Raw genomic sequence first — 22,430 nt, forward strand, 5'->3', positions numbered from 1 at the left:
CAAAATTGTCTGCCAGAATCCCGCTTGCTGCCAATGTGGCCCATCTCTTGGCTCATTAAGAAGCCCCTGGTGTAGCACACCCATATTTGTTCTGAGATTTGTAGTTACCACTCTGAATCCATCAATCGTGCAAAAACCTGATGCCTTTTGGTTAATGTGGGCAAATATATTTTGCATTTCAGACCTTTTTTTTTCCCCCGGTGTCCCTTCAACTTCTTGTTTGAGTCGGTTTGGCTGCTTGCCTGTTTGTTGGCTCAGTCTTTGCCTTTTTTTATTGCCCTAAGTCGGTTGTTTGGTTTAACGGTAGAGTTGCCAATGAAACTGAATATTGTGACTAGGTAATTATTGTGATTAGATAATGATCTGTGGCTGCTCTTGAAAATAATATTCTCAGGTGCACATCAACGTTTATTTTTCTGCAAGTGTCTCAACGTTTCCCTTACAGCAGGAAACCCATTATCCAGTTTGGAAGCTTACTGCCCGTGACATTTTCGCTTCATTTTTTATTAATAAAATGTGTCACATCATCATTGTAACACGAATTACGAGAATGTTTTTGAGAGTGGTAATACTAAGAAAGCTGTCGAATCACAGCGCAAGCCCGGCCTTTCTGTTTTAAGACGCTTCAATTGCAAGACTCTATTATTTGCTGTTATTCCTTTTTTTTTTTTTTGTAAATATAATAATTCTGTTTAACTGATTAGCATGTCCTCTTTGGTGTTAATTCTGGAGGTTAATTCTGGAGGGAGGGAAGGTGATCCCGCTCCCTCCTCACGCTCAGGGCCCCTCAGCGCTCGGCTCTCCCGCTGCGCTTGAGGAGCTGCCTCTCCCCTAACGCCCCGCGGCGCCGGGCCTGATAGGGACCCCGCGGCTGGCGGAGGGGCCGGTACCGGCGGGGTGGGTGGATGTGCGTACACCATAAGGCCGGTTTCCCCTCACGGCTTCCCTGAGGGCCGCCCCCGCCGGGCGGAGCGGCGGAGCCCGCCCTCCCCCGTCACGTGCCGGGGGCGCGCACAGGGTGCACGATGGTGGCGGCGGGGCCCGGCGACGGCGGCGGCAGGAGCGGCAGCGGGTAGAAAATGGCGGATTTCGAGGAGCTGCGGGTGAGGAGGGAGAGAGGAGGCGGCGGCGACGCGGGGAAAGATGTCGCCCGGCCGTTCCCGCGGCGGCGACGGGGGGGGCCCCTCGCCCACTGCCTTTCCTCACGGGGAGCCCCCCGCCGCGCCCCTCGGTGCTTGCCGGGGGAGGGGAGGGGGGGGCGGTGAGCCGTCAGCGCCTCTCGCTGAGGCGGCAGCCCGTTAACGACCGGCCGGAAAGCATCGGGGCCCCGCAGCCCGCCTGCGCCTTCCCCGGGGAGGAAGCGAGGCCGCCCTGAAACGCGGTCGAGGGGCGGCGGGAGCCGGCGGCGCTGCTGGCTCTGCCTGAGGAAAACCCTCCCTGTCAGGAGGGGAGGGGGCGGCTCGGGGAGCCCGCTCCCCATCCCCGCCGTGGGGGTTGTGGTGGGGTGTCGTGTCCCTCCGGCCACCCGACAGCTTAAAAGCTGTTTTCGGCCGTTGCGTGCGGCCCGGCCGGGCGAGAAGCCGGGCCCCGGCCCGGTGCCGGAGGTTCGCATGGCGCCTGGCGGGGCTCCGCGCCCTCGGCAGGGCCCGGCGCCGTGATGCCTTTGCTGCGAACCGAAGGGAGAATGACGAATAATTACCGGATTTTTGAAAATACTAATATTTATTTATTTATTTTTTGAATTCATTAACTGCTTTTTAACCGGGAAAACGGTGCCTGTGAAGCGTGAAATCCAGTATTTCTTTTCAGACCTGATTTACCTTCAGTCGAATGCCTTTTATATTGCACTTGCAGACTTTCTGTAAGAGGATTTTTTGGGGTGGGAGGGGGGTGGCCCTCCATATTTTAAGGTGTGTTCACAAAGAGCTGACCACATCGTTTCTGTTTTTCCTTACGTTTCTTGAACAATCTGTGAGCATCTTTGTTCGGAAGGAGATTGTTGTCCTTCTGCAGCATCCACACCTGCAGAAGTGCCGCCGAGGGAATACTATGTGCACACTGAACCCCACCCTGACCTAGGTTTTCCTGCAGAAGGAATAAAAGCCGCTTAAATAGGAACCACTGTGAGTTGGACTTTAGTGTAGAGAAAGGTCTGATGGCTGGAACTGACTGTAGTCTGACCAACAGTAGGAAATATGCTGCAATCGCCAGGGAATTTCCTACACTAAGGCTTCTTCCAGCACTAACACCGCTTGGGTTGGAGTGGCTGTAGTGTAGCTGAGGAGCTCGGTTATAAAAAAATCTCATGGAAAGAACTGAGTTTCTTTATTTGAGGACAGCAGTGCTCTATCTCAATCTTAGGTTTAAGAAGGGCTGGCTTATTTTTTTCCTAAGCTGTTAAACAGGTTTTTTTTTAAAAAAACTTGTTTGTGTTTACATGTTTTATTGTTTAGTGTCCATTTTCAGCCTTCTTCCCAAGGTCTCTCAAAGGGTGTAGCTACATAGGTGGCTAAACCCTCAGTGTAAACTTTGTAGCAGAGATAACTCTTCTTTGTGTAGCTCCTCTTCTCCAGGCTTGAGCTGTAACCTGCATTTTTCCAAAGTGCTATAATCACTTATCTAGATATGCGTAAGTATTGATAGGATCTGCCTGGGAATTGGGTACCTAAATACCTTTGAAATTATATATACACCTGAGTTGCTTGCCAAAAGTAACACAGGAAGTATGGGGGGAAAAGGGAACTGGGTTTCAGGCCAACTATAGGACTGCCCTTTTGTCACTCAAAATAATAGGTAGCAGTAGTTAAAAAAAATACTAGTCCGAAGAAATGTCTTTTGATGTTTCCATTCATCTTATTTGTAAACTGGAGTGCCTGTGAAATGAATCTGCTAGCCTGGAGCTTCTCTAAATATTCAACATCCACATATCAACGCTGATAATAATTCACTGTCCATTTTGGGGAAGCTCTAGATATTTTTCAGAAGAGAATATAATAGACTGCATTGTGTCTTCAAGGCCTTTACTGCCTGTTTTTTTCTCTTTTTAAAAAAAAGAGGATGCATTTGGATGTGTTTGCTTGAATACCAGGCACTTGGGTTGCAGGTTCAAGTTTTCTATCAGACTACCAATTCTTTTTGCTTTTGGCCAAAGAAGAGAGATGCTACCCCCACCCCCAGCAGATTTCATGAATTGACCTTTAGGAGTGATCTTAAACTGCTGCTTTATAGATTAATGTACGGGATGTTTTTATGGCAGTATTGTTTGCTGCTCTGTTGTTGATTGCAATTTCCTGTGGTATGTGATCTCTACCTGCCTCATAAAAGGCCACTGGGGCAATTTGGAGAGTTGAATTTATTGTAGTAAATCGTTAAGGACTGACTAGAGGCAGGAGGTCAGAGTTCTCCCTTAAATCCTGATTTTGAGGGAAAGAGGCAGGAGCAGCATTTTTCTATTCTCGGGGCAAAGGATCATTTTGATTTTTGTTAGTAGCAACCCTGCATCCTCCAGATCTTCACAGTAAAAGTTCTGGGGAGCTATGACCAAAGGGTTATAACCGAGAGGCTGTAGTGAAAGAAAACAAAGAGACTCAAAGGAACCTACTCTCACATCATGCCTTTTGGAAATCTTTGGCTTTGTTAACAGATTCAGAAGGAGCTGTAACCACAGTCACTACTTCTCACGATATTGGTGAAAATGTCTAGTATAAATTTACCCTTCCAGAACTTCAGATTAACCCTTAATTAATTAGTAATTTATTGAATTCTAATCTGGAATATTAGGGAGTTGCTGAGAAGATGTGGTGAGCACAACTGTATCTTGTATTTTGAGATGCAATTTCCAGACCTGTTGTTCACAGATGTGTTTTTAAACACGGCTTATACCTCTATCCATAATCCTCACTCACGAGCAGCCATGAATGTCAAAGGGATTACACAGGCATAGACGGACGTAGAACAGAAGTCAGCAGTCTGGTGTGGAGGCCAGAGGTGGCATGTGAACACATTTTTGAACAGAATTGGCCCAGGAGTGGGCAACTACAGCTCCTTCTGAGAGCCATCTGTGAGAAAACGATTCCAGCTCCCAACGAATTCTGAACTCTCCAAGATTTGGCTTGAGGCTGTGGTTTGCATCCCAGCAAAATACTGCAGATGAGAGGATTGGTTGTATATTACTTAGAGAGAGAGAGAAAGAGCTTCTCTTGGGTCACCTAATTTTCTGCTGGCATCCTGACTCTAATTTGGAAACAAGTAATACCGAATTCATGCTATACTTGAAACACTGCAGATCCCTAGTTTCGAAGATAACAGCTTCAGTCTCGTAGTTTGTATTTAATTGAGTTTTGAAGTAATGTGTTAGTTTCATCTTTATGGAAAGAAAGAAGCTCTTTATAGGCAAATGAATATGCCTGTGCCAAAACTAATTTGTGTGACACTAGTGATCAGTTTTATAGCCATTGTGGAAAAACTCATTTTAGTAAGAAGAGATGGAAGTGTGCTCATATGTCCCGTATGGAAGGGGAGATCACACAAAATTTACTGGAAAATCAGCGTTTATAAATGCAGAAGGTGAGCCCCACATTTAATTTTTGCTCTTGCACACCCAATACTGAAGTCATGCGATTCAAATGTGAAGAGCAATATAGTTCAGATACTGTATTAAAATATAGAATTTGCAGTCTCATTTTTGTATTATTGGATCTCTCATTCATACCAGACTCATTGTTCTTCTGCTTCTCTTGTTTTATTTTTCCAGTCTGAATGGGCAGTGTTTGCCTGTTGACCAGGTGAAGCAGTGCTTAGTGCTAAATTGTTAGCCCAGAAGAAAACACTGAGAGCTATTTTCAGGTGTCCTCTTCAAGCTTGTTGCCAAACACTCTGCTATACTCTGTTTTATTTTAGCAGTGTTAATAACATTGTATCGCATATGCCGACCAATTTGGGGGTTTGATGTAGAAATTCTGTGTGTTGATCTGGGGTAAACTTAAAACGATGGACAGAATAGATACTGAGAAGCATCTGTTGGTGATGTGGTGATCTTTACGTTGCAGTTAACACTGAGTGTATTAAATAAGATAACCTCTGATAAAACACTGTTAATAACCTCTGATATTATACTGTTATCTCATATCTGTACGTAATTCCCCTGTTCTTCCTAGATGCATAGTCACTTTTTCAGACCAGTGAGGCTTATTGTGGTACCTTAAAAGCTTGTTATATCTAGAATAATTAACAATTAGTGATGGTGCGGAGATAGAGTGATGGGGGAGAAGGAGGAGATAGTGTAGTTTATAGTACTTAAAAAATGAGGCTGCAGTGAAATGGGTCAAGCTTTGTTTTGAGTGTCTGATGTGAAATGAATGCAAGTATTTGATTTAGGATTTTCACTGTTACATTAAGTGCGTGCAACTTTGAAGACTAATGTCTAATTGAGGAGCCAGGCGAGAGTTAGTCCGGAGAAAAATCCCCATAATACTGAGGACCTCCTGGTTGTGCTGTTTGAGCCAGCTGTTGTGTTTTTCGGAGCTGTTCTTACTGTGCTGTACTACTTACACGGATTTAACTAGTGACATCCTCATTCTTTCCCAGGACTTGCAGTTTTTATCTATAGTTACATCAGTTTCCAGAATACATTTGTATTTAGGGTCAGCGTAGAGGTCTTCAGCCATCCCAAGACACGAGTTACTCTTTCTTACCAGTATTACACTTTTCTAGCCTCCTGTAAATCAGCATTTATGCAAACTTATTGCAAAAGCTGTCACAAATGAGCTTGTCTGCTATGAGTGTCCAGAAAACGGCTTAAAGTCAGGAGTGAGGATTTGTGGGGTTGGTGCTTGGTGCGTCCCTTCCTTGTATAGCCTTAAGACGCTTCAGAAAACATCTGGAAACCAGTGGGGCTGCAGCAGAGCTCTTCGGTAGAGCCTGAGTAGAACTTTTGGATTGCTTCCGTAGGTTCAAGTGCAGAGTTCCCTACTTGAGCAGTTGCTAGCAGTTGCAGTCATTGGTGCTTATTGTAGACATATGTCAAGAATTTAACAGGCATTCTTGGTTACCTTTCGTTCATATATGTAAGTCCCCTGACTGTTAAAATTTAGGGTAGTTTTGGCAGGGGGAGTGTGGAGAATCATGTACCTCTTGTTTGAGAGAGATGTTTGATCCCTTACTTTGCTCTGAAACACACCAGCCCGTAATTTGAGTGGTGTGTCAGCATTTCCTGCACTCCTTAACACCATCATCCCTGTGAAATGAATGCCATTCCAGATGCACATACGGCTTAATGCTTTAGAACAATGTTTCTGCTTATGAATCATGATTGCTATGCTTTAATGATAAGAAACAAAAAAACCCTGTGAAACTTCTTGTGACCTTCAAGTATGAATTTCAGGGCAGGGAAATGTTTCTGGAATATAAAAGTACTTGAATTCTCCAGTCTCATTTCTTTCCTTCAAGTTCTGTCAAACTACTCTTTGTGTTCATGGAGAAACATTAAAAATAAAATGGCTCTGGTCTTCTGTGTTAAAAAAGCTTTTTTATTGGGCTGCGCAGCTGTAAAGAACTTCTCTTAAGAGGAAATTGATGGCATTTACATGACACAACTTGAATGTCTAATCTTAATTCGGTGATGTGAAAAGCATGTTAATAGCTAGGCTGCAGTCTTCTGCAATATTGCTGGAACCTCAAAAGAAAATAACTTGGTAGGGTTTGTTGGAAATAGTCTGTCTTACACCACGATTATAAATGCTCCTAAGCATATGTTATGCCTCCATAAAACCTTGTTGATTATGACGAGTGTCCACTCTGATATATGTGTAAATGGAGTAATAAGCTAAAATGCGTAGATCAGACTAGCTGCGTCTTCATGCACGTCGTTGTTGTTGCCTTAAAGGGAGTGTAGAATAAGCTTTAGGGGGAAAATGTCGCTGCAAAAGCCATTGTTTAATTACTTCCAGTAAAACTCACTTCTGCAAGACTTCTTTCAAAAGCATATGGAAGATTTTTGTGTTTTGATGAACAAAACTATGTATTTTTTTCTACTCCTAAGTATTTTTAGTGGAGGTGTCAATTTAAAATCTTGCTGACTATGATATTGAAGCCAGCCTGTGTCTTCTAATAAAATGAAATCCATCTTGTAACAAAATGCTAGTTTGTGGAATTTCCACATAAAACGTTAGCTGTTTCGAGGAGTGATTGACTGCACATTTCACCTTGGTTAACTTGCAGGAATGCGTAGGAGGCAGACGGAAGGGTAATAGACAGTATTTTGCAATACATGCTGTTTCCTTAATCTCAATGTAAAGGATTATTTTATTCATTTGCATTCTGATTATGGAATCCAGAATCATGCTTACTGCCTATATTTGAAATGAAGGAGCTGACATTGCTATCAAGCTTATGCAGCTATCTGTGGAAGCATGCAACATGAAGTTCTTGGTAAAGTCCTGAATATCAGTATTATCTCTTAGAATTAACACAATTTCTCTTTTATGTGGCACGACTATAAAGCTGTTATGATACTTCAAGCTATTTTTTATGAATACTGAAACACTATGTTCTTCATCGTGTTCCAGTGTGAGACTAAGGAAGAGCAGCAGGGGAATGCCAGGTGGAAACTAACCTCAGGTGCTTGCAAACTGGATGGAATTCTGTCTCCGTCTTGTCTTGTATTGTTTTGCTGATGAGAGAAGTTGCTGGGATGAAATTAAGGTGACATTTGCTGTTGGTCTGTTCTTCAGAAGTTAGGGTAAGGCGCTCAGGACCTCATGTGACACTGCTTTCACTGGCAGTTGCATCTGTGGTGTGTTTATAGACAGGGTTTTGGGGGAATACCAGTTTGAAGACTGCTGGGTTAGCTTCCTGATAGCTACTTGATAGAAGCATCACCACACCCAGACTGACTGCCTGGAAATGTTGAACTTCAGTATCTGAAATAGGATACCCTTGTCCCCTCAACAATGAGGAAAGGGTGTGCCTGATCAGAGTAGAATCATAGAATCATTTTGGTTGGAAAGGACCTTTAAGATAGAGTCCAATGGTTAACCCAGCACTGCCAACCCACCACTAACCATGTCCCCAAGCACCTCATCTCCTCATCTTTTAAATCCCTCCAGGGATGACTCCACCACTGCTCTGGGCAGCCTGTTCCAATGCTTGACAACACTTTCGGTGAAGAAATAGTTCTTGATATCCAATCTAAACCTCCCCTGGCACAACTTGAGGCCGTTTCCTCTTGTCCTATCACTTGTTACTTGGGAGAAGAGATTGACCCCCACCTCGCTACAACCTCCTTTCAGGTAGTTGTAGAGAGCGATAAGGTCTCCCCTCAGCCTCCTTTTCTCTCCACCTAAACACCCCCAGGTCCCTCAGCCGCTCCTTATCACACTTGTGCTCCAGACCCTTCACCAGCTTTGTTGCCCTTCTCTGGACTCACTCCAGCACCTCAAGGTCTTTCTTGCAGTGAGGGGCCCAAAACTGCACACAGGATTGGAGGTGCAGCCTCACCGGTGCCGAGTACAGGGGGATGATCCCTGCCCTAGTCCTGCTGGCCACACTAGTGCTGATACAAGCCAGGATGCTGGTGGCCTTCTTGGCCACCTGGGCACTCTGCTGGCTCATATTCAGCTACCCATCGATCAACACCCTCAGGTCCTTTTCCACCAGGCACTTTCCAGCCAGTCTTCCCCCAGCCTGTAGCGGTGCGTGGGGTTGTTGTGCCTGAAGTGCAGGACCTGACACTTGCCCTTGTTGAACCTCATACAGTGGCCTCGGCCCATCGATCCAGCCTGTCCAGATCCCTCTGTAGGGCCTTCCTGCCCTCCAGGAGATCAACACTCCTGCCCAGCTTGGTGTCATCTGCGAACTTACTGAGGGTGCACTCGATGCCCTTGTCTACTGTAGTGTTTTAGATGGTTGTTTTGATAGGCACGAATAGTGTGGCCCTTGAAAAGGCAGATCCTGGGCACTTGCTCCTGCCATTTTGTAACGGCACAAGCTGACTTTTCATCTGGCTCAATTCCTTGATCTGTCTTACTCTAAAAACAATTCTTTCAACATTAAGGAGAGACTAGGGAGCAAGCAGCTGGGTATGTGGGGAGTTCAGACTTTTATTTCTTTTTTTTTTTTGGTGGCTGACCGCATGGTTGTAGAATAGTTGTGTTAAAACTTCAGCTGAGATCAGATCTGTGTTGGAATACATGGGTGTAAACTCTGTAACTGCATAGAGGGGATTAGGGAAGGTAACCCAAAATGTTGCATGTTGAGTTGTATCCCTTCTGAAATTAATGCCCAAAACTTTAGATATTATATACTGGAGTACTACTTAAAAGTCAACAATGCACTCTTGAACTGTTTTTAAAAAAATCTTTTATTATCCCAGATGTCTACTACTTCATATCTTCTGTTAGGGCCTTCATCTGCCAGTCCTTCAGTCTGGAGTTGGTACGGTACAGCAGTACAGATTAAAGTCAGATGTTCTTTCATCTTCAAAACTTAACCTACATGTTATGATGGAAGAGTCCCACAGAAACAGGAAAGAAATTGCTTAGAAGAATTCTGGAGAATTTTATACCTCTGAAAAGAGAGCTTGCTCGCAAAAATGTGAGATGGTGCACCTATGCCAAGTTACTAGTTTGTCGTAAGAAGATCGCTTCCTCTTGCATAGTGGGCTTTTTTATTTATTTTTTTTTTAATGAGAGTCTTTCTATTTATGAACTTCATACTTCAGTCCTCAGTCTTCCAAACCTAACTCTGATAATCAAGTAAATAATAGTATTTATTTTGAAGAGATCTTCCAGTGTCCCATGATACTAGGCAACTAGCGACAGGACAAGAGGACATAGCCTCAAGCTTCGCCAGGGGAGGTTCAGGTTGGACATTAGGAAGCATTTCTTCTCAGCAAGGGTCATTAGACATTGGAACGGGCTGCCCAGGGAGCTGGTGGAGTCACCATCTCTGGAGGTCTTTAAGAAAAGACTGGACATGGCACTTAGTGCCATGGTCTAGTTGCCATGGTGGTGTCAGGGCAACGGTTGGACTCGATGATCCCAGAGGGCTCTTCCAACCTGATTGATTCTGTGATACGAAAAGGACAGGAAGTTTTCTGTCATGTTCTGGGAGAACCAATTACGTTGGTTAAACAGTTTGTTGGTATGATATAATGTAGTTTTTTTAAACAGTGCCCACCTTGCTGTACATTCCTTTCAAGAGTGAAACCTGATGTGCCTGTCTCTGTTCATGCATGCATTTAACATGCTGCCCAAAATAAAGGATGTTTCAGAATAAACTATGCAGAAATTAAATGTTACTTATTTCTTAAGATGTGTTGGAAGACAGGTGATAATCCTGATTCATCTGATTTTTTTTTTGTGTTCTTGTTTCATGAAATGAGACAGATACTTTCTGTTAGAGCTTATGCTTCTGCCTGTGAATTTAAGATAGAACTGCATGGGTTGCATTAAGGTTTTGTTGTTGCTATTGTTTGAGTGTGGAAACAATTTGAAGGCTTTGAAATCGTTAACACAACCAAATTCGACCTTCATCCTGGACACTTCGTTTCTTCATTTTGAACTAACTAGACTCTTGTGTCGGGTAAGGGTATGGGTGGTACATAAGATAGCAACTGTGAAACTAAAGTGATGGAAGTTCAGATGCTTTACCATGCTTCTCAAAAAGACCTACTTGGGGTACTGTTGCTTCACCTGTGCTTCTCTCTCTTTTCTTTCTAGAATATGGTATCAAGTTTTCGTGTTTCTGAACTACAAGTGTTGCTGGGGTTTGCTGGACGTAATAAAAGCGGGCGGAAACATGACCTCCTGATGAGGGCACTGCACCTACTGAAGAGCGGCTGCAGCCCAGCAGTTCAGATAAAAATCCGAGAACTCTATAGGCGTCGGTACCCGAGGACGACTGAAGGACTTTCGAACATGTCGGCCATAATACCTGCTGTTTTCAGTGTGGACAGTAGTTCCTCTCCTGTCGAGCCTGACCTGGCTGTTGCTGGCATTCACCCACTCCCTTCTACTTCTGTCACGCCTCAGTCTCCTTCCTCGCCTGTCAGTTCTGTGCTCCTCCAAGACACTAAGCCCCACTTTGAGATGCAGCAGCCATCCCCTCCGATTCCACCTGTTCATCCCGACGTTCAACTCAAAAGCCTACCTTTTTACGACGTGCTTGATGTGCTCATAAAACCTACAAGTCTAGGTAAGTGTTTAATAGCTCTGCAGGTTGCTTAATTAATGAAACAGTGTTGTTTATGACAGTGCGAAGTCCAGACTTTAATTGCTTTTTTTGTGACTGGGTAAAAGTGGAAAGTCCCTTCCCTTCTTATCATAGAATGGTTTGGGTTGGAAGGGACCTTTAAAGACCCCTAGTCCAACCCCCCTGCCATGGGCCTGGACAACTTCCACTAGACCAGGTTGCTCAGAGTCCCATCCAACCTGACCCGGAATGTTTCTGGGGATGGGGCATCTACCACCTCTCTGGGCAACTCGTGCCAGTGTTTTACCACCCTCATCATAAAGAATTTCTTCCTTCTATCTAGTCTGAATCTCCCCTCTTTTAGTTTAAAACCATGACCTCTTGTCCTATCACTACAGGCCCTGGTAAAAAAAAAATCTCTCCACCTTTCTTATAAGCACCCTGGAAATACTGAAAGGCTACAATAAGGTCTCCCCGGAGCCTTCTCTTCTCCAGGCTGAACAGCCCCAACTCTGTCAGCCTGTCCTCATATGACAGATGTTCTTATTTCTACTCTTGCCCTCTCTTCATTACCTGTCCCCAAAAGTGCCAAGCCTCACTACAGAAAATGGTGTTCTCTTCTGTAAATATAAGATTGAAGGTCTTCTGTCTTTTGAATATTAAATATAGAGTAGAATAGTTCGGTTGGAAGGTACCCACAATGATTAACTGCCTGACCACTTCGGGGCTGACCAAAAGTTAGAGTAATAGTTAAAGTCATTGTCCAAATGCCTCTTAAACACTGACAGGCTCAGGGCATCAGCCATCTCTGTAGGAAGCCTGTTCCAGTGTTTGACCACCCTCTCGGTAAACAAATGTTTTCTAATATCTATTCTGAACCTCCCCTCAAGTTACTTTTGGCTGAAAGACTTGGACCTGAAGTCTTCGCCGGGTACAAAAACATTTATGGGGGCCAACAGTAAAAGTATTTGGGGGTCAGTAATTAATAAATTGCAACAACATAAAGAGAACAGGTTCACTGGTTTGTGACTTTGAATTTATCTCGCTGCAACAGTTTTGCAACAGTTCTGCAGGTTCTGGCATCTGGCACTGAAATAGCATTTTTGTGCAACAAGTGTTCAGCCTTGTACTCAGATTAGTGAAGGTTTCTTATCCTGCCAGTTGTTGCCATGCTCTGCCTTCAAACGTAGCAGTGATATGCTACTTTAAAAAGTAGAGTGGACCTTTGTCTTCCAAATAACCTGAAATTTCAGTTTAACTTCCTCAAATGCCTCACTCTTGAACATATTTAATTATTTGGAAATATGTTGTTTTCTGTCTTGAAATTCAACATGTCTTACCTTACATAGTAGAAAATGTTCCCTAACTAGTAATATTGTTTAGAAACACTTCAGCACATCTCAGGCTGTTTGCATCCTCTTAAACATTTTTGTTTCTTAATTGATCATAGAGCCCTTTTAGGCTGTGACTTGTACCTCAGTGAGGCATATACTGACCATTGGTCATCCTTGAGTACCTAAAGCAGCAAACATTACTAACAAGTGTTGTTTACAATGCCTGTTACTTTTGTTTGTGTGTTGTGATACCCTGTTAGAGAAGAGTTTAATATCGAACCCGTGTGTTGGTATGATAGCTGCTGTGGTGATGGACAGCTCTGTAGCTCATGCTGCCGTTACCTTTACAGAGATAATCTCTCAGTGCCACGATGTCCTGGCTAACTCCTGCTTATGTTCACTGTGTGTAGCAGCTGAGTATCTTAACTAGCTTCCTGAATTATTCTGTGTTATGGGACAACTGTTGGCTCATAACCAGACTGGTTGCCAGCCATATAGTCACTCTGTCCCATATAATGCAGCGTGTGCTCCCCATTGTGTTTCTGCTATGCAGTTACCTTTTGTTTCCCAGTCAAAGATATCTAGAGGTGGTGGTGATATGCTAGAAATTTCCCCAACAGCTTTTTTCCTCAACTTTGGAAATGATCTTTTTTTTTTTTTCTGAAAGGAGAACGACTCCTTAGGGGTGTCACCATTATAATTAATGTAAATTCCTCTTTCCTTTGAAGACTGTAGGCGTTTTGTTGCACATTGCTCAGTTTTCATAGGAGTGAGGATTATCTAGTCCTGTAACATTTGGATCCTCTTAGGATATGGGTGAAGGGGACAAGATTAATTTGAGTTCTTGCTTGCCTTCAAACTCTTTCCAGAGCGTGGTACCTGAAGGTGGCAGCAGCCAGAGCTACACCTCTGATCTGTGTGAGGAGGAGTGGGGAAATGAGCTGCGAGGAATGGCTTGATATGCAAATAATGGGCCCTTCTGTGTTAGAAGGATATGAACATTGGCTGAAAATCACTCAACATGGATTCATGAGCAAATTTGGAAATGAGACTTTCTTTATTTAATATTTTTAGATTGATATGGATAGCTTATAGTCCCAGTTAGTAGACGTGGGTGGTTGGGATATGGAACAAACAAGTTTTATGTGCTTGAGAATTAAGTATTCAGAAACCAAATAGACAGGTAGCTCAGAGCTAGGAGTACAGTCTGCTTCCCTGCGACTCTTTAAAAGGGAAGAGTATAGGTATTTTGCACTAATAGGAGAACACAAGAGCAGGTGTACGTGTGGGGTTTAGTTTTAATGCACACTCAATTCAATAACAAAATATTTACATAATTTTTTACACGTGCTCAAGTATTATTTTAAAATATAAAATGATGTCTGATGTGTGTGCACATTATGTGCACAATGTAGCTGTTTTAAATTGTTTGAGGAACTTGGTGTGTGTGTTTCTTCCACCTGGGTTCTATTTCGTGTTTGTGTCCTTTTTGTGCGTGTTTTCAGGGCACAGAGATCATCTTCTCTGAATGTCACAGTGTACAAGACAGTCTAGCTCTTCCAAATTTGCCTGGTTTAGTTGTGCAGTTTTTGCTTTAAGTTGTTGGACAAATCCAATCTACCTTTATTTCAGGTCAAGACTTATAATTTCTCAAGTCAAAAGAAAGTAGAAAAGTAACGTGTACATAGTATGAACGCTTAATACTAAAATATTACTCCTTCGCATCACTGACACGCAAGTAGGATTCTGATATGAAAGTTGTATTCATTTATTTTTTTTGCCAAATGCTACTGAGGAGTAATTCCCAGACGTGGTCTAGCTGGCTTCTCTGGCATTAGGGGCTGTGCTTCCTCCCTTCCTCCCCAAAGGCTTAGTTACCTTTAGCTGTTTCTGAATTGAGTGATTTTCCATCTGTCCGTTAATAACTTTTGGTAAATGTTCTTTTCTCATAGTACATTAAAATAGCTGTAAACATATTCTCTATGGTACTCTTTATCAGGTATCCAGTGTTATATTTTATGTGTTTTTTGAACCTTTCTCACTTGGGAGAAAGGATTATAACGTGGCTTGCCAAGCTGCTTTAGTACTGAAGTGTAACATGATATTAAGCCATCTGAATATAGTTGAATGAATGATTTGTTCCATTACTTTCCTGTTGACAGTTACGTGCAGTTCAACCAGAATTTGATCACATTAAGTGACTTGTGCCTTGTTTCAGGCAAAATTCAGCTGCAAATCTTGTTTTAATCAATGACTTTAATCACCATGGTTAAAACTCTTTTGTGTCTTTTTTTTTTTTGTAGTACAGAGCAGTATTCAGAGGTTCCAGGAGAAGTTTTTTATCTTTGCTTTAACACCTCAGCAGGTCAGAGAAATCTGTATTTCCAGGTAAGAAGTAAAGAGTGTGGCATAGTCCAGGTAGACTTCTGCAAAAGTTCAGGAGAGTGTGGGATTTTTGGTTTGTTTTATGCATTGCGTAAGCTCTCAGATGCAGAGTGATAATCCTCACCCAGGTTAGGCTGAGTTTATCTGTTCTGTTTTCTCAGGAGCTGCTGTGCACAGAATTTGTGCAGTTGGGGTAAATCCTACACTGCTAAAGAGTTAACAATTACTCAGTTCCAAATTATTGTGACTATTTAGAGAGGTGATAAGCTTTTCTTCCCTGCATGTTTCCTGGCTGCAGGAATGGAAGGCTGCTTTTATCTTTTGTTCCAGGGTTCATGTTGTTGCAAGACCTATGGCGTAAGCCAAGAGAATTCATAGGGCTTTTTCCTTGCTGGCAACATCATACTTTATTGTTACTATAAACTCTTGACAGAGCATGCTGATCCTAAAGTCCTGCTTAACTTGCAGTAGCTAAACAGGTGTCATTCATAAGACTTGTTCATAGCTCAATAAAAGAAAAATAAGAGCAAAGTTGAGTGATGTTGGGGCAGGTGTGCCAGTTCTTTCTGCACATGACTGGAATGTGAGATCTGCTGTCTAAATGGATACTTTTCTTTCTCTTTGTCACAGGGACTTCTTGCCAGGGGGCAGGAGAGATTACACAGTCCAAGTTCAGCTAAGGTACATTTTTTCATAGTGTTCTCTTACAACGTCTTAATTGGCTAATGTAATCTAAGTCTAGATGTTCGTGGGGACGTATGAATGTGGTGCCACCTGAAAATGACGCTTTCTCTTTTTTGGGGATATAGGTTATGCCTAGCAGAGACAAGCTGCCCTCAAGAAGATAACTACCCTAATAGTTTGTGTATTAAAGTAAATGGGAAGCTGTTTCCGTTGCCGGTAAGCTTGTTTGTACGTATTTGTGACTTTTGTGACTTGGGGAGGGGTGTGTGTTTTTTCTGTAATGTTAGCTTGCTAAAACAATTAAGCTGTTTATTGATATCACTCAAATTTCTCTAGTTACTGATGTTAAGCATATGTTTTGTACATTTGCTGTGTGAGATAGCTGTTACTACCATTAATCATGTTAGAGCCACTGCATGGATTAATTGTGTTTTAGCCACCTATAGCAAACCTCATCTGTTGCAGTTAACAAAATACATCAAAACCAAACCAGTGTCTGCACGGGTAAATCCTCCTCATAGGTCTTCAAACTGAGTTTATGTGACTTGATTGGTGGTAGCCCTTGCTGTTTGGGCTATCCGTATTTGTGATTGGCTTGAGTTCCTTCTTGTTACGAGGGAATGATATCGCCTTCTTGCGTACAAGTTTGTACGCCGCTCTGCATCTGTCTGGTTAGAGCAGGATTTGTTGCGGGGATGAAGAACAGACACATTTTAGGGTCCCTAGCATTTGCTGATACTGGAACAGAACAGTGTTGGCAGTCATCACAGTCATCACTGGTGTCTGATGTTGCAAAAGTTAGTATGTAGTCAACAAGGTCATCTCAAGGCCTGAATATATACAAAAAGGGAAAAGCACTCTCATTATTCTTGAAAAAAATCTCTAGAGTGGGTATCTCTGTACAATAGAATAGAGAGAAACTCTTATGCAACCCGTTCTGAAATAGTTCTGGAAGCTATAGAAGATGGAAAAAGTAGTAGTACAGAGGTGGTGTTCAGCAGAGGGTTTGTAATCTTGGTGTGTCAGATGTGTTGTCCTATACCCTGCCTCCTGCCGTATGCAACCATGACTGCTTTTTTTGCCTCTACTCAGCTTAAATGAGACTCTCTACCTTCTCTCCCCCTTACTTTTTCAACCGTTGCATCACTATTCTTCTGTCTTCGGTGTGTAAGAGGATTTCTTTCATGTGTTTTCTAGTCAGTATTTTCTGCAAATGCCAGTTATGTTCTCTGTGATAAACTTGAGGATTTTCTCCTTTCTTCTACAGATTGTTTTCCTTTTCTTAAGCAACTCACCAAAAAGAATTGGGACTGATGTTATCCTGTGGACATCAATGTCTGCTGGTTCTCAGTCTTGCTTATGTAGTTTACGCTCTGCTATGCTGTGTTATGCTATCCATTTTGTTTGTAACTTATGTCACAGTCATAGCAAAAATTGTATGTAATCTTGGATTATTGCTTTGCTTTAGATCTAAATCCTGTAGATTCTCCCTGCTCATCATAAGATGACTCTTTAATCTGTTCAGCAGAAACTTTAGGTGAGAAAGTGAATAAATGACTATTGTCTTGACAGCTTCCTTTCTTTTCCTCTTTAGTATGAGCTGAATGACAAATATAGTCTCAGTCTGAGAGCTCCTGTTGATTTGGTCACTGTCTGCATCCTTCTGGTGGTTCCTTTCTGTTGCAGGAAATGTAAGATAACTTCTTTGCCTCCAAGACCACTATTGTCCAACTCAGTAGTGTTGGTGTTAGGTGTTTCGTTGGTGATGCCAGCCTCTGTTGCCAACTTGTACAATTCTTAAGTGGCTACTGTTCTGTCTTTTCCTGGTATAGCAGTTCTTGCCTCTGCAGAGGTTTGCAAATTATTCTTGGTCATCTCCTTGGCTGTAGTTGTTACCAGAAACTTCAAAGAGATGCTGCCTGCTTGCCAGTACTGCTTCAGGTTGTGCCAGCTCATGTTAACATGGTGTTTTCTTGTATTCCAACAACTATCTGTGTCCTCCTCTTAGTGTTGGTTCTGACTTAAAAGGAGTAAATGTAGAGCCTTGCATGCTGGTGTCTTGGCGAGTAACAAGGATTTTATACATAATGTGCTACAGCAGGTTATTCTCCTGTTGACTTCTCTTGTAGGCAAGAGGAAAGGTTAAAGTCCAAAAAGGTAATTTGCTTTTCTTCTCGGGGGATCTCCATAGACCACTGCAGGTCTCTTTCAGAGGACAAAATCAAATATCTCAGGGCAGGCTGGAAACAGCCACATAGAAGAGCAATCCTACTTTCTGTTGATAGATTTTCTGGCTCTGTAGCAGATCCCTCTTACTTTGACTGATATGGTTCTGGCAAGAAGCATGGAAGACTTAAAGATCCAGATAATGTTGTCATTTGCTGGCTACTAGAATTGGTAGCCTAACTAAACAGTGCTAGAACGTGGTGGTTGTGGTATGCAAGACATTACCTGAAATGACTGAAATGAAGCACGTGAGCTGCAGAGTCTGTCTTTGAAAAAGAAAATAAAGTTGGGAAATACAAGAGAACTTTCATCCTTGCTCTCTAGAAAGCAAGGCAGCTTTGTTGTAGGTTGGAGGGATTATTATGGCTGGTACAGTATGTGTGGAAATACTCTCCTAAATATTGCAGGGATGGTGTGTTCGTCCTCATAAGCTCATTATAAAGTCACCATAGTGGAGAAAGGCCTACTACAGCAAAGCAGCTGGGATATAAACTCTGTAAATGGCTGCAGCTGTTATGTCTGATCAAAGAAATGGCAAATCATTCATTCTTTTAAATGTGAAATTGTCAGCAGTCCCCGTACATCTGGTGCCCCTATGTTATGTGGTAAAGCATACATGGTAAGGTTCCTGATAGCTACTGGGCCACTCATCATCTGGGGTGAGAACCATTTTAGAGAGAGTTCTTCAGCAACTGCTGTCTGCTGCTCTGGCCCAGCAGACCTGCCTGAGACGCTCTGACTCCCTATTCTGTCACTGCAAGCAGGAGTCTTGTCTGAAATGAATAAAGGGCAGCGGTGAGGCTCAGCCGGGGCTTGGTTGTAAGGTGAAATGTGTGGACTATAATAGAGCTGCTTTGGAAACCGAGGAAATGATGTGACAGCTATCGAGTCCTCCTTGGATTAAAGGCAGTGGTTATCCTGTGGGGTACTTGGCTAGTGAGTGGAAGAGGCTGTTTATTTCTGGTTTTTATTTTCAGACTTAGCATCTTTCAAAGTAACTCTTTTTTCAAGCTGTAAATGTGTGTAAAAAAATACGTGTGTGCGTGTTTTTCCAGCATATCCTTTCTGGGAGACTTTCTTGTGTAGAACAACGCTGTCTCGAACTAAATGAAATCTGGCAGGCAGTTCTGTGAAAGATGTAGGGCTGCAGTTATTCATTGGCATCCTGCTGGTGCAGGATGAGTTTTTGAGATGAGTGGACTGCAGGCTGTCTGTGTGAGCTCGAAACAGAGATTTTCTGAGTTCCTGTTACAGGTTGTCTCACTTTCCTAATGACAGACGCAGGGTGAGATGGATCAGCTGCACTTGTGCTGTGTGAAGGAGAACAGAGCCTACGTACTTTCTGTGTCACGATACTCTGGAGAGTACATGCTTACCTAGAAGCAAAAGAGAACTGGATGGCTCCTGATTCAATTTGCAAACATCCTATAGGAAATAAAACTACAGAGAAAAGCTGTCCAGGTTATGAAATTCCTCATCAAAGCTGAGCAAACAATATCTAGTTTATTTTGTTTCTGCAGACAACAGCAAATCCTATTAGCTCTTAAATACAGCTGATATTCCATGTACAGCTCTTCTTCAGGGGCCTTGCCAGAGCATGTGTGACAACCTGTCGCTAACAGGGCTAGGTGTAGTTGATGTGAGGCAAAGCAGACACCAAGGAGATGTGGAGCTCTTGGAACAAGACTTTATTGTTTCTTAAATAGACTCAATGAAGTGTTTTCTGGGTGTGAAACACTGAATTAACTCTTCATGATTTGCTGTTTGTCAGTAAGGCTGTGTCCTTGCGATGTTCTGCTCTCTTTCAGTGGGGTGGGAGGAAAAAAAGGACAAAGCATCAACATTAACTTTTTACTCTTCCAGTGAACTTACCTGGACCCAAACTGCATTCTCTTCCACCTTTTCAGCACTTCTGTACAAACACTTTGTAACAAAAAATGCTTTAAAATTGTGGTTGACTTATGGTATTAGACTCTTGAAGACTGATATTTCTCAGAGTAAGTGCTGAATTTAGTCTCCAGCCTAGAGAGCCTCTAGGTTTACTTGCTTCCCATGGATCTGTTTAAAACTAACAAGTCTGTTTCAGTAGATTTCCAAGTACAGCAGGGAGACTTGGTAACACTTTCCTTGTCCTTTCTTCCCATAGGGATATGCTCCACCGCCAAAAAATGGAATTGAACAGAAGCGACCTGGGCGCCCCTTGAATATAACGTCTCTAGTTCGGTTGTCGTCAGCAGTGCCAAACCAGATTTCCATTTCCTGGGCTTCTGAAATTGGAAAGGTAAACTGTATGTTCTGTAGGATGTGGAAAGTTGTCTGAATAACCTCATTTTGCATTCCTTCTCCCCTACTGCCTGATGTTGCTGGCAAGGCCTACACCAGCAAGTGTTTAGTATTAGGTGGCTGAACTTCTTATCAGTGCCAGGAAACAAAGTTTGCTGTAGAAGTATGGTAGTTTATTGTAAAGTATATAAGATTTGCATACAGATGGCAAAGAATTCCTTATAGAATTCACATTAGAAAGCCTGCTGTTAGGAGTTGCCTGAAATGTGTGTCAAAAATACCAACATCTTTTGGTGGTATAAACAGTACAAACCAGACATAATAAAAGGAAAACCTACTTTCTTCCTCGTTAGCCTCATGGTGTGAAAAATGGAAATGATGTAGCCATATATTCTAAGGCATGTTTCTCAGTATGTGTTGCGACTGTCCATTGGAGAAGGCTTTTTAAACTGCCCAGATGTGCCAAGGCCCTGGGGGTGGAGACATGCATTTGCTTTTGAGGTTTTTGTATTTTCTAACCAAGTAATAGTAAGTAGTTTTACAAAAGCAATTTCTATTTCGTAGGAAGAACTGGCTAATGGATATTTCCATCTCTATTCTTTTGAGATTCCTTTTTTTACATGAAAATGGCCCATCACTTAATTTAAAATTGTACTTACAAATAAACCAAAATGGGTGGAATTTCCAGCTCAGAACACTCTTAAATGGCAGGTTGCTGGGAAGGGCTTACTGGGAAGGTGTCAGGCTGCTGGTATCAGCTGTTTCTGGGCTTGATGGAACTCAAACATGCTTGGTCAGACCATACTTGTGTGTGTTTGTAATGCAGGATATCTGAGCAGTGTGTGTTTTCTTACAAATGAAGAGTATCCTGGAAATTTGGGTGATGTGAGGGAGAAGTGACTCAATGTGGCAAGGATGGAGAGCTTGGGGGTGGGGGGGGAAAGAAAATTGAAGCTTCTTCATGATGCAGTTCTGAACTTCATGGAAGGCTGCAGTGGGGGAAGAGCACACTGGACTTCAGGTGGCAGGAGATAAAGGGGGTGGTGACTGAAATGTGAAACCTGTTGCTTTTTAGTGCCTGCAGTCATTAATCATAGTTTAAAAGGAGTTAGTCTTTAAAATGGCTGCGTGCCTGTTTAGTAAATCCATAGGGGGATTTCTAAAGCAAGGAAGGGAGAGTGTGAGGAGTTTCTGAATTATTCCTAGGTTTAAATAGCTGTTGCAGAGCAGCCCTTTCAGCTGTTGGTGAGTCAAGAACTCCTTAATTCCTCTGTGACCTGTGTAAATCTTTCTGGATTCAGTTATCAAAGTAGCTTACCTCTTACTTTTTTTCTTCAAAATCAAAATCTGTGGACCAGAGACACCATGTGTTTCAAAGTGAGACTCTAGTATGAGCTTTTATAGATGAATTAAAATCTTAAAAAGAAATTGGAGAGAAAGCTAATGTTCAGAAAATAAATGAAGGGCAGTGTTGACAGTGAAGGTTTTTTTTATCTGAAGCAGAGCTGGAGGGAAAGATCTAACCCTTTGCTTCCAAATCATAAAGCAGAATCGTCTTCAAATGACTGCAGTGTTGTGTGTGGTCTTGGCCTCTCCTGCTGACCGCTGCCTTCTTCCTCCCCTCTATCTGCCAAAACATATTCTTATGGAAGCAGATGAATTGGAGGTTGTCCCAGCGTTCCCCCTTGCCCTGAGACGTAACGTGAGTTCTTTGGTTTGTTGTTGGTGCTCTGCTTTAAGCCTCAGAACTCACAGAGCAAGCCAGTTGCTATTCATCCTCTAAATGAGAGCCTTGGGGACAGTGCAGAGTGTCAGCAGGCTCATGTGATAAGGGCTTATTGGCACGTAGTTGACTGACAGTAGAGGGCTTCTGAGCAGGGGAGGCATTAATCCCACAGAGGTGGTCAGACTTGAGCCTGTAGAATTCATGTAGAATGTATGGCCATTCTTTAAGGAGAAAAAAATCCATTTTTCTTAGTGGTTTCCCCTGCATTTACATAACTTTATCTGCTCATCTAGGTAAGAGCTGGTTTTCCTATAGGTGGTAAAACAGGAGCAGGGTAGTAGATGGTGGTGTTTAAAATTGTTGTGCAGTACCTAGACAGTATAGGAGCCATAACAAGGTGGCTAGCAGGGAGTGGAAATAAGAGATTGCAGGTTGTGTTTGTTATGCAGATGAAACCATTATTATTCTGCAGTAGTGAGACTTGCAGAATGTTCTCTTTGTTAGTGACCTTGAAGAGAGAGTGAACACTGAACAAAAGCTGGCAAGTCGTGTGAACTGGGGGAGAGTAGTAATTGCTGGGGAGTGTGGCCAGCCTCAGAGAA

The 22,430-nt window shown here is 42.7% G+C and overlaps 1 protein-coding gene across 10 annotated transcripts in view; it reads left to right on the top strand.

The window, feature by feature from the left end:
• Positions 1-1,009: 1,009 nt before the first annotated feature.
• Positions 1,010-22,430, top strand: part of PIAS2 (protein inhibitor of activated STAT 2) — a 34,024-nt gene continuing 12,603 nt past the window's right edge. For all 10 annotated transcript variants that reach the window (XR_011050043.1, XM_068422549.1, XM_068422551.1 and 7 more), the window contains exons 1-6: positions 1,010-1,103; positions 10,719-11,193; positions 14,828-14,912; positions 15,540-15,590; positions 15,719-15,809; positions 19,966-20,100. Coding sequence is in view for 9 of the 10 variants with exons in the window: in XM_068422549.1 (XP_068278650.1) it covers positions 1,080-1,103; positions 10,719-11,193; positions 14,828-14,912; positions 15,540-15,590; positions 15,719-15,809; positions 19,966-20,100 (861 nt within the window). In the remaining variant the exon portion in view is untranslated. The remainder of the gene's footprint in view (positions 1,104-10,718; positions 11,194-14,827; positions 14,913-15,539; positions 15,591-15,718; positions 15,810-19,965; positions 20,101-22,430) is intronic.

This window comes from Nyctibius grandis, chromosome Z, assembly GCF_013368605.1.
Source record: "Nyctibius grandis isolate bNycGra1 chromosome Z, bNycGra1.pri, whole genome shotgun sequence".
Taxonomy (NCBI): Eukaryota; Metazoa; Chordata; class Aves; order Nyctibiiformes; family Nyctibiidae; genus Nyctibius; species Nyctibius grandis.